Source organism: Castanea sativa, chromosome 3 (assembly GCF_040712315.1).
Source record: "Castanea sativa cultivar Marrone di Chiusa Pesio chromosome 3, ASM4071231v1".
In the NCBI taxonomy this organism is placed as follows: domain Eukaryota; kingdom Viridiplantae; phylum Streptophyta; class Magnoliopsida; order Fagales; family Fagaceae; genus Castanea; species Castanea sativa.
Window position 1 is genome coordinate 54,843,129 of NC_134015.1, and position 16,324 is coordinate 54,859,452.

Sequence of the window (16,324 nt, forward strand, 5' to 3'; positions counted from 1 at the left end):
GCTATTGGTGTTCTCAACACTACAATCATCTGACAAATCTTATGAAAGTTTTGCACACATTATTTAACGCTCCAACTAGATGGCCAAAGGTCTTGTTCTCTACTAGTACTTCCTAATATTTTTAATAAAATGATCTAATGTTCAAATCTTCTCTCCCCAATGATCAAATTATCAAAAGGGTGTAACTGAGTAGCCCATGCCATTTCCTTGGATGCTATATGTGTAGACTCTACGAGGATCTGGTTAGAGCAAATTCCTTCTTGTATCACCACACATATACTTATAGATGTAAAACACTATTTCTGAACAAAATAAAATATGTTGCTTGATATCAAATAAAGAAGAATGGCAAATTGCTTGATACTATCCAACATCATGATCCATGAAATTTATAGAATAAATTTATTTATAGATATAATCTAATAAAATTCAAACTCCCACATGCACTATTTTGAAACCCGGATCGGACCGGGCGGTCCGACCGGGAAAACCGGGAACCGGTCTCAAATCCGGTTTTTAAGCTTCAAGGAGCTGGGTATACTGAAATCTGAGAGAACCGGACGAACCGTTGGCCAGTTCAACCAGTTAGGGCTGTCCATCCAATCCGGAGATCCGACCCACCCGAAGGATCCGACCGGATCCGACTCGAAAACCGTCCGACCAGATCAAGTCACCGGTCGGCGGCGGGTCTTTTGTTCCAAAAACCGACGGCGGCGGATCGGTCTCGGTTTTCGTCTCCAGAACCCGAAAAAACCCGATCCGACCGATGTACTAGGTCTTTCTATAAAAAAATTCCAGATTCCGGTGACTTTTTCCAGATTCCGGCGGTATTTTCCAGATTCCAGCCTCAAATTTCCAGATCCCGACTTCAAATTTTCAGATTTTGGCACCAGATTTTCATATTTTAGTGACTTATCTAGTAGATCGAGTGATATTTTGTCCAAATCTAGTGAGATCTCACCAGATCCGGTGAGTCTCCGCCGGATTTGACGTTTTTTCGCCTGAAATCAACAATTATGGCAGGATTTTTCACCATGGACGGTTCCGACCGAACCGACCGTGCTTCCGGTGCAAAACCGACTGCACCGATCCGACTCCCTCGCCGGTCGGCGGCGGGTCAGTATTTGTTCAACCCGATTCTATCGGGTCGGTCTCGGGTTGGGCACAAACCCGACCCGGACCGACCCGTGGACACCCCTACAACCAATCATGGAATAAGGGAAAATAAAGAAAAATGCAGCTGCCAAGATTTGAACCTGAGCGTTGACACCTTGTAAGCAAGACTAAAGCCTTGACCAATGAACCAAGTGTTCTTCTTGGGAACTAATATGCAATATTATTAAATTTATATTAAATTTACATGATTTATAGTTTCTAAACTTCTATTTAATCTTTCTCAACATAATAAATATTACTAAATTAACTTTTTATTTAAGAATAATACATATGCAATTTATGAATTTATTTTAAAAGTCGTTTTTAGTTAATTGAAATAATTTCTCTTAAAGGATTATTATAAAAATTTCTTTTTATGCTTATTTATGTTGTACTATTTTTTTATTAACCTTATAATGTACTATTTTATGTATTTTGTTTCAATTTTTAAGATATTTTTAGTAAATTTTGCTAATATTTACAAATTTAATATATTTATTTATATTTAAATAATTATTAAATTAATTATGACGTCATCACGATTCAACCCCGGTTCAACCTCGGTTTGACCTTAAAAACCTTAAACATCTCCCTTTTACGGTTCAATGAACGGTCCGGGTTTCAAAACCATGCCCACATGACATCAATTTAATTTAGGTCCAATATGCGGCAATCAACATAACTTTAAGATTGAAAAATACAATAGTATAAAATTAGGTAAAACAATATCCTTGAATAATTTTATTTTACAATTAAAAACATACACTTAAACACTTTCATGTATCAAGTTTAGCTATTGCATCAACTTTGAAGCTACTTCAATCGAATCATGTATCAGGTTTAGCTATTGCATCAACTTTGAAGCTACTTCAATCGAATCTGAAACCATAGCACAGAAAAAAAGTGAAACAAAACTCATTAAATAAAGTAGATAAAAAAGACTATGCTTCTATTTAAAAAAGTGGGTGCACAAGTCTATAAGAATTAACTAAGATGATATTGGCTAAAATGGGTATTTACCCATAATTTTAAAACCATGTAACAAAAATACTCATTTTTCAAAGTGTTTAGCAAAATGTCCCTATTTTAGAACTTGGTTTTAATAAAATCCAGTTCTATGTGAAACGCGATATCCTCAAAATCGAGTTCTATGTGTATTTTTAAGTAGAACTCGACATTAGCAATGTTAAGTTCCACTTAAATTTTCAAAAAAAAAAAAAAAAAAGTGGCAAAATATGCATAGAACTCAACATTGCTAATGTAAAGAGTTCTACCTGTAATATAATTTTATTAAAATCAAGTTCAAAAAACAGTGGCATTTTGCTAAATAATTTAGAAAGAAGGGTATTTTGCTACATAGTTTTAAAATTAGAGATAAATACCCATTTTGGCTAAGTGATACTAGGGATACCTTCACTTTTATTACACAAGTCTTATAAATTGATGAAGTAATTCAAACATTTAGTTATTAAGCTGTTGAAGTAGCACCAATCATAAAAAGGTAATTCAAATGTTTATTTATTAAATTGTTAAAGTAGCACAATTCACATTCATTCTCACTTCAACTTGTAGGCTTTTGATAGCAAAATTGGGTTTCAAGTCATCATATGAAAAGGTCATTCTCAATAAGCTCAGTGGCGTAGACACTTGAAGACTGAGGGGGCTTGGCCCCCCCCCCCCCCCCCAAATTTTATAAAAATTAAAATTTTTTTTGGAAATATCTTAAATAAATTGAAATTTTTAAATAACCTTATTAATTATTTTGCCCCCCATACTTAATAATATACATATATATTTAAGAAAGTCTAAAAATAAATATATTTTTCATTTAAATAAAATACAATCTATAAATACATGTGTCAACAAATTACAATAATTAAACATTCGACATTTTTAAAATGAACATATAGTTATTTTAACAATTACCTCAACAAAAAAGGGAAATAGATTACAATTTTCATCTCAACACAACTAGAGCTTACTTGTACGGTAGAAAAATTGAAAAGTCAAAAATTTTGTTTTGTTAATGTGCCGCACCACCAACTCTCTCTCTCTGTGTGTGTATGTGTGTGTGTGTGTGCAAGTTTGCCTCACCCTTTTTTTTTTTTGTACACGGGTCACAAATGAGATATTGAAGCTTTTGTTTGTGCCATGGGCCCCTCATCCTCATCCCCAAGTCACCTAACTGTGCAGCAATGCTCTATCTATGCCTCATAGCTAACTGACTCTATCTATACCCTAATACTCGTTGTTTTTAACTCTTTCCAGGTACTATTTGCTTTGTTTTGATTTTTTTTTAATTTACTTTTCATTGCTTTCTTATTTATATTCCTTATAATATATTAAATCGTTTTGTCAAACTTGTTTCATGACTGTTTAATTTTAATTGATACATTTTTGTTTATAGCACATATTGAGTTATGAAGTATTATACATTACTATTTTACATTTCATACACACACACACACAAATTTATATATGGCCCTCTTAAAGATAAATTCTTGGCTCTGCCACTAAGTATGCTTCTATAAAGTGTATTTGTTTGGACATGAAATAGGATAGATGGAAAATTTTGGAGAGAAAATAGAAAGAAAAACTCTTTTAGAGTATATTTGGTAGGGTGGGAAGGAAGAAAAATAAATGGTGGGGATTAAATGTTTTCTTCTCGAACCCATCAAAAAGTTTTCTCTCAAAAATGGGAAGGGAAAGCTCATGAAATGAGCTTCCAAAAATACCCTTGGAATTCACCTCCAAGTCTCCCATGTGGCTTGCTTCTTCTTCTTCTTTTTTTTTTTTTCTTTTTTTTCTCCTGTTATTAACATGTTGCCTTTTTTTTTTTTTTTTTTCTATTACTAACGTGTTGGTTTTTTTTTTTTTTTTGGAAGTGTTGGTTTCTTTTCTTTGATTTTTTTTTTTCTAGACGTGAAGCTTTCTTCTTCTTCATTTTCTGGGTGCTCATATGTTTATTTTCTCATTAATTTTGGTTGGTTTTTTTTTTTTAAACAGTTTTGGTTTAATTTCTTATGCTTTTTTTAAAAAAACTTTAATGAAGTGTCCATCTATATACCATTTTTTTATAAGTATAATGTGTTACCCTTTGTTTTATTTAATAGGAATATGATAGTAAATTTATACAAACTTTATTTTCAACCAAACAAAAAAGTTTTACATCCACCACTTTTTCACCCTCTCAACCAAATACAAATGAGGGAAACTAATATCTTTTTTATACTCTCACTTTTCCATCCTCCCAACCAAACGGATCCTAAGAGTCTGAGTATTTTCCTTTCCACTAGACCATATAGGACTCTCATATATATATATTTGAAGTGTTGTTTTTAAAATATGTGATTTAATGTTAAACACACTGATTTTATATAATGTTCATTCATCATGGAAACATTAGGTCATATTAGATTTGGAAATCCACATGAAGTAAATTGTTGCATATAAATCATAGTCAAGGTCCTGAAAGGAGATAATATCATTGAATATGTCAAATTTTATGACATATTGAATTAGGATTTTGATAATTCGATAGTTACAATGGGGGGGGGGTATTTGAACCCTAAATGTGATGGACACACACTAGGAGATGCTAACCAATTTAGCTACAAAACTCTTGGCATAGATTAGAATTTTAGTGTAATAAAATTTGTACATATTTATTTCCATTTGTCAAGAATGTGAATAAATTGTATTTCACAAGAAAATCTGAAATATTTATGTTCCTTTTGCATAAGTCAAAAGCTTAAGTATGTATATTCATTTAACTTGTATCACAAAATATAATAAGTATAGATATGGTTTTCATTCTTAAACATCATTCAGGTGTCATGTAGATTAGGTTCATTAATTTTTCTCACACAACCGGAATTAGGTAGTACATGAAGTTGTGAGACTTCCATCATCGCAAATCTAGGGATATGCTCAAGGTTAATGAGTGATTTTGGGGGGGCTATCACGGCAACGATTCTTAATCAACAGCCTCTTGAGGTGGGATGGGTAGCGCCTCCTCCAAATACGTATAAGATTAATGTAGATGGAGCGACATCAGAGAATGGAAAACCCTCTAGTGTTGGAGTAGTGATCAGGGACTGTAGAGGTTGTGTTATTACAGCAAGAGGGAAGATACTACCTGCTACTTACTCAGCGGAAGTAGCGGAAGCTTTTGCCATTGAAGAAGGGGTTGTGTTGGCTTGTGAATTGAAGCTGTCAAATGTAATTTTGGAGTTTGATTCTACTGCTGTTATCCAAGCCATAGTTTCAAAATCAGGCTGTGGAGACATAGGCCCCATTATTCAAGGATCTCTTGTCACGTTAGATTCCTTCTGTAGTTGGAACGCAAGCCATCTGAAAAGGGACTACAACAGAAAAGGGACTACAACAGAGCTACGCACGATTTACCCCAGGTAACCAGAACTGCAAAAACTTCCCAAACATGGATAGGGATGGACCCTCCTATTCTGCAGCAAGCTCTCCTTATTGATCGGTCAAAGTGTTAATGTCCCCTTTGGGACTTCTTGTATTTTGGCATTTCCCTTTGCTGTACCTCAATTTCAGTTCTTTGGTGGAATATATCAAAGTTTTCAGTTCAAAAAAAAATCAAGAAAATTCATATTTTGTGAAAAAACCAACAAATGAGTAAACGAGTAATATGACAAAATTGAATTTCAAAATATTTTGTCGATAACTTATTAATAAAAAATTGTTCCATTCAACATTTTCATGCATCATGTAGAACTCATATCTACGATTTAATGGTACAATTTGAAGTTTAGGATAGATATTGCAAATGACCCTAGAAGTTAGGATAGATGGTTTCAATAGAATTAACTTTGATGCTGCTATAAGAGTATCGAAAGTTTGTACTGCAGTTGTCTTTAGAGTTAAGAGATCATAAGCAGACATTAATACAATTTGTATTGAAATCTATGGGTTGAAGCTCAACCTAGACTTTTTGCAACCTCCAAAGCTCTTGAAGTATGTTATACAAGAATTATTATTATAGTCTCTCCACCTCAGTACTCCATTGGAGCAGAGTCTATTATCTCTATTCTGTTTTGTCTTTAAGTCTTTCCCTCATTCTCTTGTTATAGGGTGGGTTTGTTAGTTTTGATTGTAACTATAGAGGAATCCCTTCCATCTCCTCCATCCCTCTCTCTGTGTTGGAAGTTCAGGATGGAGATGGACTATGTTCTTTTATGAAATAATTAAAGAATTCAAGTGATAATCCAATGGTAATAACATCCTTTACGGTACCCCATATTTTTTATGTGGATACCACCTCTCTCTCCCCATTACATACCTATCCAAAAAAAAAAAAAAAAATCCTGTTTCAAAGAAAAAAAATTAGTAAAGGAGAGATAGAAGAGGTTTATGAATTCTGTCTCACACACACGAGAACTAGCTTGTTTAATTGTTTAGAATTTGGAATTTGCAGTGCAGGAATCATGATATGCCTCAAATGCAAGGACATGGACCAAGACGTCTAATTCACTCATTGTCACTCTTGCCTTATTCATGTTTTTCATTTGAAAACTTATCTAATATTAGTTTATGTTCTATGTTTCCATACTCCAAATAACTGTAGTTATGTTTTTTATACATAACTTCAAAAGCCTCAATTAACATTCAGATCTATCTTTTAAGCAACACTCTGTATTGGTGATGACACGGAAAACTTGGGCCATCGGGCACTTTCTTGTCATTTTGTGAGGCCCGTTTCCATATCCGTCCAACCTTTTTATTTTCTGTGAATTTCATGCATTAAATATATTGCATTCTCCCTCTTGGTTTGTGAGGCTCGGATATATCATCATCTTCTCACAAGGTAAACAGGCCACACATGTAATAAGATAAAGAATGCATTTATCTGATGCATGTGATACCTTCTTGTGAACTACAAGCAGTAGAGGAGAATTCAAGCAGATGATGAGAATGGTATAAGCACTCAATTGTTATATGGCTATTAAATTAATGCAAAATTTTGCTATGTTTTGCTTATTCAGTAAAGGACCTTAAGAAGGTCTACGCAGCTTTCAACTTCAAGTTACCATTTGCCGTTCTGTCAGGAGTGGACTGAAGCCTAGAACACAGACAGCTACTCGTGGCACTTTTGATCATTGGAACCAGTTTTGTCATTGTTGTCACCTTCAGAAGTGGTATCATTATGTTCCCCAGCATCTAACATACAGCTTTGGTCCTCAGATGAAATGGAGTGATTGTTGCTGCCATCAACTGTATAAAAAGAGAAGGGGGGCTGAAACATTGTTCTGGTAAATAATAGTTAGTGGATTCACTGGTCATGCACTAGGACCAGGACATGATCATTTATTGCACATACCTTCACCACCTTCATCTGCAGGAGCATAAGCTGAGCGCCTTGAACGAACTTGCTGGTGTGGCGTCGGCTGATGAGCATAAGAAAGACAAGGAAAACACAAAGACGAAAGAGCATTGTTAAAATGAAGACAGATGGAAAACTAAAATATGAAACACAGCCCTAGTTGTTTAGGATTTTTTTGAACTTCATGTTGCTGTGAACTATCTGGTTACCATTTATTTGGTTTTTTTTTTTTACTTTTGCCGGGGTTTTTTTAGCAGTAATTATTGATGCATTAGGTAAGTCTTGTGGAACCCACAGCCTCACTCTACACCTTGCCCTTAACCTCTTACAAAGAAAATAGATGTCAATTGAGCTAGAGATCATTGACTTCTACTTTTTTCTTTTTCTTTATTTTTCCCTTTCTTTTTGCAGGAGTTATAGCAAATTATGGCAGGAATAGGAGGTTGGTCACTGTTGAGAACAGTAATAATTATCTTGCCCTTTGTTAAAGTGAAAAGCTAAGTGATAATCATACAAGAGGCACCAAAGCATGCACACCAAGTAGTAATTTAATACATAAAAGTTTCAAATAACAAGGCTATCTATAAAACTTTAAAGTTTCAATTTTAGCACATGAATAAACGATCAAAGCTGACCCCAAGTTATCTTGAACTAGAGGTGTCAGTTTCTTTGTCCAACCAGTATAAACAACCCCATGTAGAGGTGGCTTCTTTAAGATTCTAATTATGCTTTGCTTTATATGCAGGTTTATTATGAAATTAACCCCAGGCAGCCCCATATACACAATTTAAAACTGTAATAAACAACACAATTTATTGATTTTCCTGCATAGCATGTAAAGATCTATTAAATTATTTCATGGTAAGCTCAGTCTAAACTTCAAGTAGAATAAAAGGCCAGACTTAACAGTAAGTACCTGCAACTTTGGGCGGAGTGCTTCAAGGGGTCCTTTAGGTTTTTGTGCTCCTTGCTGTTCAACAAGTCAAAGAGGCAGGTGGCAGGCCAAGACATTAGGCATGTAAACTAGAAATTATGCAGTCAATGTCAAAACTCATTATAGCAACTGTAACTGTTTTGAAGTTCTCAAGAAATTAAAATGAGTACCTTTCCCAATGCCCAATCAGCAGAATCAAAAAAAGCACGTTCATGGTCCTAGAAAAAAAAAATATTTGCGGTTACTTTCAGGGTAAAGCTTGAACTAAATTAATGTCTTCAGAGAAAAAGAGAGAGGATGAGGAAGGAAAAAAAAATATTCACCTTGGATATCAATGGATGCTTCTTGGGTAACAGTCCTCCATACTTTTTCTTCACTATCTCCTCCTGCAGAAGACATACGAGAGAATGATTTTACTGTATTCCATGATGACAAATTGACCATGATACAGTGAGACTATTTTGGAAACCTATGCCTGTGACACCACTTTTCAATTATTGGAAAGTTATGATTAATGCAATGCAGCTTTAGATTTCAAATTTCAGGCACTACAAGATGGAGTGAACCACCTTGCCTCTAAGAATTTTATATTTTCTCTGAGTTGTCTTGTGGAGAAAACTGAGACAGGTAAAAATTTTGGCCAAACAAAATTTTCTCTCAGCATTTTTATGATTTCAGGGGTATCAAATTAAATAACATGAGATTTGAATTTTTTAACATGTTCAATTTTTTATTGTCCTTTATCCTAATCTAGGAAGCACAGACACTTCATTTGTGGTGCCATACCCGTGTCATACTCACCATGTCATGTTATAATTTTTTTAAAATTGCTCGTGTCACAGAGTCATACCCGTGTCGGTGCTTCCTAGATCCTAATTACCGTATGAAGCCCATATTCTTTCACAAAACAAACCCAAATATAAAAAGGAAGAATTTCCACAATACCTCCTGCTGGGGTGAAGGCATGGGATTTTCATCATTTTTATCCAAAGCTTTGTTAAGGTCATCCACGGAACTGTCACCATCAACTTGATTATTTACAGTATTATTAGTAAGCTCCTGCTCCTTTATATCCTCATTATTTGCACCTGACATTTTCTGCTTTTTGTACTGGTAAGGAATGCAACTATGAACAACTGATTTTATATCCATCACAAATGAAAAAACTAGATTTTAAACTTCTCAACAAGTGCAGGCATTTGAATGCAATGTCCAAACAGAAGAGAGAAATTTCACAGCAATTACATTACAAAAGGAATGAGCCCATTCATCCATTCATTGTTGCCAATTAACATAACCAAGTAGCAAAAGATATGTAATATTCCTGCCAAATTACCTAGATAAAGCCACAGAATGTGATATAACTATGACTTTGCTCCTTAGTGTCTGACATCGCTAAAAGTGCAGAAGTAAACCATGCCCTTATACAACTGGTCCTAATAATCACTTCCATTCTTGCAATTTTAACTTATTTACTAATTCATCTCAGCATCCTCATAAAAAAAAATAAATAAATAAACTTACTCTAAACAAGCTTCTTAAATTGAAAATAGGAATTTTGTATTTCGTATGGCTTTATCGATATAATAACATAATTACACAACACTCAAAATTCAAAGCTCCACTTTAACCATTCAACTCTAATTCTCAGCATCCCAACTATTTTCTCCTTTCAAGCTTAATGGCAATACACAACATGAATGAACACTTCCGTTTATGTTCCGACTACTAATCACAACCGTTCCCCGACCGTCTCCTGAAAAAGTAAGACTCACACTCACTACATTATGTCATATTAATACACTTTATTCCATTAGTTGTCTAATCCTATGCCCCATCCAATTCATTCATTCAAATGGTCAATTATTGCACAAGTACACTCTGACCCTAATGAAACTTCAATCAATATCTCACCAAATAAATTCATGCACAAGCCAATTTAGTAACCAACAAAATCAATAACAAAATAAATAACCAAGTCATCTAAGGGAACGCAAAAGACTTTTTCAATGATCAGCACAACTAGTTCACAGCTAAAGTCAACATATTGAAGATTGAACAATACAAATTTGTTAATACAGGTCCTTTACATAGCTAAGAAAACAACTTTAGAAACAAAGCATTTATTACAAGCATTCAAATTTATGGTCCCATTTCAGAGCAAAATCATTAATGAAAACCCAAAATAAAAAAGACCCAGATGAGCAAAAGGCTGAAACTTCACAATAATTATGACTGCAAGGTTGTTAAATTTACAAAAGCGGTTTTGGGTATTGGTATATTGATGAATGAACATTGAATACTAATTACTAAGCTTTGTTTAAAGCATGCAATAGAAGAATATAGAGAACAATGGATTTGATAACCTGATTGATCTTGGATCCGATGGCAGAAGCGGCCCTACTTGATTGAATTCCACACTGACACCGTCCTACCAAAACAAAGCAGCCTAGAGACTACGCAGTACGCAGAGATGAACTTTGAGCGTTCGGGTAGGTGGGTTGGTCTTGGGCTTTGAGAGCAAATGGGCTTAAGGGTAAGACTGTTGCCTGCCTTGAAGAGCTGGATTTGGCCTGAATTTTTTCTTCTTGAGTTTATCAAAGGACCAAGATTATTAGTAACTATTTGGATACCAATTATTTTACTAAGTTAAAAACTTATTACTATTTTATTAAGTTAAAAACTTATTACTGAAACTATTCTAAATAAAAATAAAAGTTAGCTGAAATAGTTTTGCAAGATTCATAAATAGTATTAAAAAGTGCAATAAACCCATAAATAATAGAAAAAATAAAATAAATAATAAAAAATTTTATTTTTCATTAATATCCAAACAGATGCTTAGTTAATTTTTTGTATTGGCAGAAATCAAACTTGCATTTTTTATTAAATCAAAAAAGACTTTATAAATTGAGCTAATTGAACCCACAAATAAGGGAGACACATAAAATTTTGTAAGAAAGACCAAGAGGCAAGAGGTACCAGAATACCGATGAAACTACATGACTCTTTGCTCATACGATAGAGTGGATAAGAAGCTTTATTTATTCAATATCAAGTTGTACATTGGATGAAGATCTTTTTCTATTAAATTAACCTTTCATATCTTTTATCTCAAAAATAAATATAATGATAAAAGTTGTATAATGTGAAAGAGAATAGATGTGAATTTCAGAATTTTGTAAGCCAGACAATATCGTCCTCACTCTCTTTTGTATTATTAGAAAAAACTAAAGCAACTTTATTACATCTCAAATAAGCATTAAAGACATCCTTTACTTGGATAAGCAACTTTAGTATCAAAGCACAAAAGACATGCTTTCCTTGGACTTATAACGTGAGAGCATAATGGTATAATATTAAATTTATATTTTTAAAGTCCATAAAGTTAGAACTGAAAATTTTTTATTAAAAGTACTATAAATTAAATTAAAAATTAATTAAAATAGTACAATAAAATTCATAAATAGTATAAAAAATAAACTAAAGCTCGATTTTTTAGCCCATGCCAAACGCAAGGGTAGTCTCTTTGCTTTACTCTCTCCACGCATTCTCTATCTCTCTCCGTCTCCCACTCTCCCTTTCACTTCTCTCTCTCTCTCTCTCCCCTCTACAGTTCTCACTCCCTCTCTCACAGCGATGGTGGTGTTTTTCTGTGTCGAGATCGGCGTGGTCAAGGATTGTTGTGGTTCCAGTTGAGAGATTGGCGTGGGTCGGGTGGGTTTTGGCCGTGGGTATGGGTGGTGATGGGTTATGGTTCTAGTTGCAATATCGACGTGGGTCTAGTGGTTTGCGACTGTGTGGTTGCTGCGACGGAGAGATCGGCATGGTCGTGGGTTTGGGTGGTGTTGGGTTTGCTTGCTAATCAGTTTTGGTGATAGGTTTTGGTTGTGGGTATAAGTGGTGATGGCTTTTGGCTGTGGGTCGTTTTGGTCATGGTTTGGTCTAGTTAATTTGGGTATGGGTGGTTTTTGTGTTGTTGATAGTGGGGATAGTGGTTGTGGTTGATGGGTTTTGGTGCCGGCTGGGTTTTTTTTTTTTTTTTTTTTTTGTCGCAGTGGGTTTGATGAGTGTAGGTGTGGGTGTGGTTGGGTTTGTTATTGATGTGGTGGTAGGGGGGTTGCCGTGTTGGTTGTGGGGGATGGGTTTCATTGTGTTTGATGTTGTGTTGTGGGTCAGGTTTATGGTGGTGGTGGTGGTGGAGGGTTGCCATGGTGGTGGGGACGGGTGATTGATGGTGGTGGTGGAGGGTTACCATGTTGGTTGCTTTAAGAAAAAGGGTGAAATGAAGTAGTTTTTGAGACGGTAGAAGGAGATAATTTTTAAAAGCTGGACTTCATTGGGATGAGACAATTTTCTTAGAGGATATTAATTTGATTCTTCTTCACTTCATTGGGTTAAATTGTAGTTTGAGTATGTTTGGATAGAACTTATTGTTAAAAGTTAAAAATACTGTAACAAAATAATTTTTAAATATATGAATAAAATTGTGGGACTCATTTTTAATATATTTTTTTAATAAAGTGCTTGGGTCTCATGAACGGTGTGTGAACAGTGAAATTGTCTCTCGCACAATGAAATAACGTGCATGAACAGTATCAATTACTGTTCATGTACGATGAAAAAAAAAAATCACAAAAACGTAAAACGCAATAATTATCATCCGGATCCAAACAGTCACTTTTTCTCTTAAATATTTAATATATAATATCCAAAGATTTGACTTTTTTGGACTTTTTCATATTTTGCCGCATAAGCTATAATAGTCTCACAATTTTTCATTTAATTTTTTATTTTTTATTTATTTGTCACATTTTTTTTATAATTCCTTATTTATTTGACAAAAACTAATCAAATGTCAACCATTTCTTTTAATACCCAACTTGTATTTAGGGTCTGTTTGGATAGAATTTATTGCTAAAAATTAAAAACTGAAAACACTGTAACAAAATAATTTTTAAATGTGTGAATAGTATTGTGAGACCCATTTTTAATAAAAAAAATTGCTGAAAATGAAATTTGTGGGTCCGTGAACAATGCACGAATGCACTGTTCACGGAAGAAAGTGACTGAAAAGTCAGAAATATACCGCTACTGTTTATGAACAGTAGCCGTTTGTCCCTGAAAAGCGTGCTGCAGCAAAAAAAAAAGTGAAACGCAGGAAAGTCAACAAATGCGGCTGGGAAAAAAAAAAAAAACAGCAAAACGTGAACGCAGCAAAACGTGGAAAAAAAATAAGCTGATCCATCCCTATCTTAGACTCACATCATGATTTTTTTTTTTTTTTAGAGTGGCGTGCAAGTCTTTGACTTGCTTCACAATAAAGGAGGTGTAGACAACTTACTCTCCTAAAAATCATATATGATTAAGAGAATTAGGCTAAGCTCGATCCATACATCTATATAAAAAGCAAGAACCCTCATAGAAAAATTAAATAATAGTTGTAGTTTCGACTTGCAAGCCATGGAAAATCTGTTGTTGAAACATCAGCGAGACATGTAGAAGAAGAACACAACATGACCAACTATAGGAAGATTATCCAATCTTCACATGCCAAATATGCATAGCCCATGCAATTAAATTACAATAACAACTATGTGCACCCTTTTTTATGATGTCAAATACATTGAAACCCAAATTGACAACAAGGTGCCAAACATTGAATGTCCTATATCTATTTATGATGCATGAATTGTATGTTAACTAAGATTAATAAATAAAACTTAATATCATGTGTGTATATATATATATGTGTGTGTGTGTGATGATAAACTTGTGATAGAGGACTACTGAGGGGTCCCTGCTGTTGAAAATGTTTTCTATTATATGTGTGTGTGTGTGTATTCTATTTCTATTTTGCTACCTCACTTTGAAGTCTTCACAGCATCATTATTTTATTTATTTGATTTTTAAACCAAATTTTACCACTACAAGTGTGTTTCTTTTTATATTTTTGTAGTGTACTTTGGTCCACATTGGTCTTATTCTGTCCATTTTGTCTACTTCATCCAGTTTGGTCCTATTTTTTGTCCACTTTTGCTCTATTTGGTCCATTCTACACACTTTCGTCCTATTTGGTACACGTTGGTCCCATTCGGTCTACTTTGGTTCTATTCGGTCCATTTTGGTCCTATAAGGTCCTATTCGGTCCAATTTGAATCTAAACCGGTCTTATTCGGTCTACTTTGATCCTATTTTGTCCATTCGGTTCTATTTGGTCTACTTCCGTCAACTTTAGTCCTATTCAGCGTAATTCGGTCCATTTGGTCCAATTCAGCCCATTTGTGTCCAATTCAGTCTATTTGGTTCACTTCAATTCATTCCGTCTATTTTTGTGTACTTACATAATGGGAAAAGACAAGTTTGGATTGTGAGCACCTATTCTAAATCCAAACTTATTAATATCTCTCTCTCTCTCTTTTAGGGTATGTTTGGTTGGGGCAAAAACATGGAGGATGGAAAATAGGAAGAGAAAAATAGGGTGAAAAATTGCATTTTTCATCGTTTGGTTCAGGAGAGAAAACAAAAGAGACAGAAAATGGGGAGAAAAATAATCCCTCCGGGCCTACATTTTTTTTACCCTCCCAATTTGAAAGGAAAAGATGCTGAATGATGTAATTTACACAAATACCCTCACTTTATTACACTCACCTACTCCTCTCACTTTCCCACTATTTCTTATATATTATATAACAATGACATAATAGTCAATTTATATGAACTACATTTTCTATCCTCCCTTTTTTCTCTCCAACCAAACAAAAAAGTTTTTCACCCTCCCACTTTTCCATCCCTCCAACCAAACACACATGAGGGAAAACCAAATATTTTCTATCCTCCCACTTTTCCATCCTCTCACTAATTTTCAATTCTTCCACTTTTTCACTCCTCCAACCAAACAGACCCTTAGACTTGTATGATTAAAAACTCTAAACATAACATTTATTATTCCTACACTCTTGTTGGAACACATAACTAGGTATTTTGGTCCACTTTGGTTTAGCTAAATTTAAGTGAAACACTTTTTAAACATGAATGCTATGAACATACAAATGTGCTTTAGGGATTATAACAAATATTTCAAGACTTTGTAAGAAACGCTTTGCTGTTCAACATGAACCCAAACTCTAGAGTATTTTGATTTTTTGAAGATAAAATAAATACAACTTAACGAGAGCTGAATTACTTAATTCTCACATTAAAAACTATAAATGAATGATGTAAGCTTTATATAGTCCAACATATTAGGTGTATAGACTAGAAGTCAAGAATAGAGGGATTCCATTCTAAAATCTAAATCCGTGACCAAAAAGCAAGTGGGTGCTAGTACACTTGCACCCGAAGATGGGGCAGAAAATAGGGATGACTGAGTTCAGAGTTCACAAGAAAGGAGTTCTCTGATTCAGCAAAAAAAAAAAAAAAAAGAATGAAAAGAAAAAAGAAGGGAGTTCTCTGTTTCATAAGGATCAAATTGTACCAAAAAAAATTTATTTACAGCCCATGTCATGCCCAAAACCATATCCACTGCCCCATTCCATTACATCACCAAGTAATGCCATCTCCTCGTAACTTCTTTGAAAACTCTGTCAAGCTGCACATTCTGCATTTTTCCCCAAGCTTGAAAAACAGTACCTAACCCCATATTCCAATCCAATCTGAAAATATATATTTCATAGTGGGGAAAAAAGTTAAGGTTAATAACCCTTTGGAATTATGTATATGGTAGAATAAAATGTTTCTTTGCTTGCATTGCATAGACTTTTGAAAGACTTTGATTTGGAGAGTAGAAGTAGATGCACAATTTACTTTATATTTCTCAATTAAATTCAATCATGTATTTCATCATACTATATTAACCAATACAATTACATGATTAACTTTAATTA

At 34.2% G+C, this 16,324-nt stretch overlaps 1 protein-coding gene across 3 annotated transcripts; it reads right to left on the minus strand.

Moving 5' to 3' along the window:
- Positions 1-7,004: 7,004 nt before the first annotated feature.
- Positions 7,005-11,050, minus strand: LOC142629415 (uncharacterized). Of its 3 annotated transcripts, none has more exons than XM_075803400.1 (7): positions 10,805-11,050; positions 9,384-9,548; positions 8,762-8,824; positions 8,609-8,656; positions 8,421-8,474; positions 7,502-7,568; positions 7,005-7,395 (listed from the first exon to the last, which is right to left on the minus strand). In XM_075803400.1, exons 2-7 carry the CDS (start codon positions 9,531-9,533, stop codon positions 7,259-7,261), a joined length of 519 nt encoding a protein of 172 aa, XP_075659515.1. In that variant the 5' UTR covers positions 9,534-9,548; positions 10,805-11,050; the 3' UTR covers positions 7,005-7,258. The 3 variants fall into 3 exon arrangements, with proteins under 3 accessions (XP_075659515.1, XP_075659517.1, XP_075659516.1); XM_075803402.1 differs by having other exon boundaries at positions 9,384-9,536; positions 10,805-10,942; XM_075803401.1 differs by having other exon boundaries at positions 9,384-9,574; positions 10,805-10,901.
- Positions 11,051-16,324: the final 5,274 nt, after the last annotated feature.

Bases quoted from the DNA above. Each gene is read 5' to 3' on its own strand.
- LOC142629415 (XM_075803400.1), bottom strand. From the start codon at position 9,533: ATGTCAGGTGCAAATAATGAGGATATAAAGGAGCAGGAGCTTACTAAT. The intron at 8,825-9,383 runs GTATTGTGGAAA...TGTCTTCTGCAG, and splicing joins TGCCTTCACCCCAGCAGGAG to GAGGAGATAGTGAAGAAAAA. The intron at 7,569-8,420 runs GTACTTACTGTT...TATGCTCATCAG, and splicing joins CACTCCGCCCAAAGTTGCAG to CCGACGCCACACCAGCAAGT.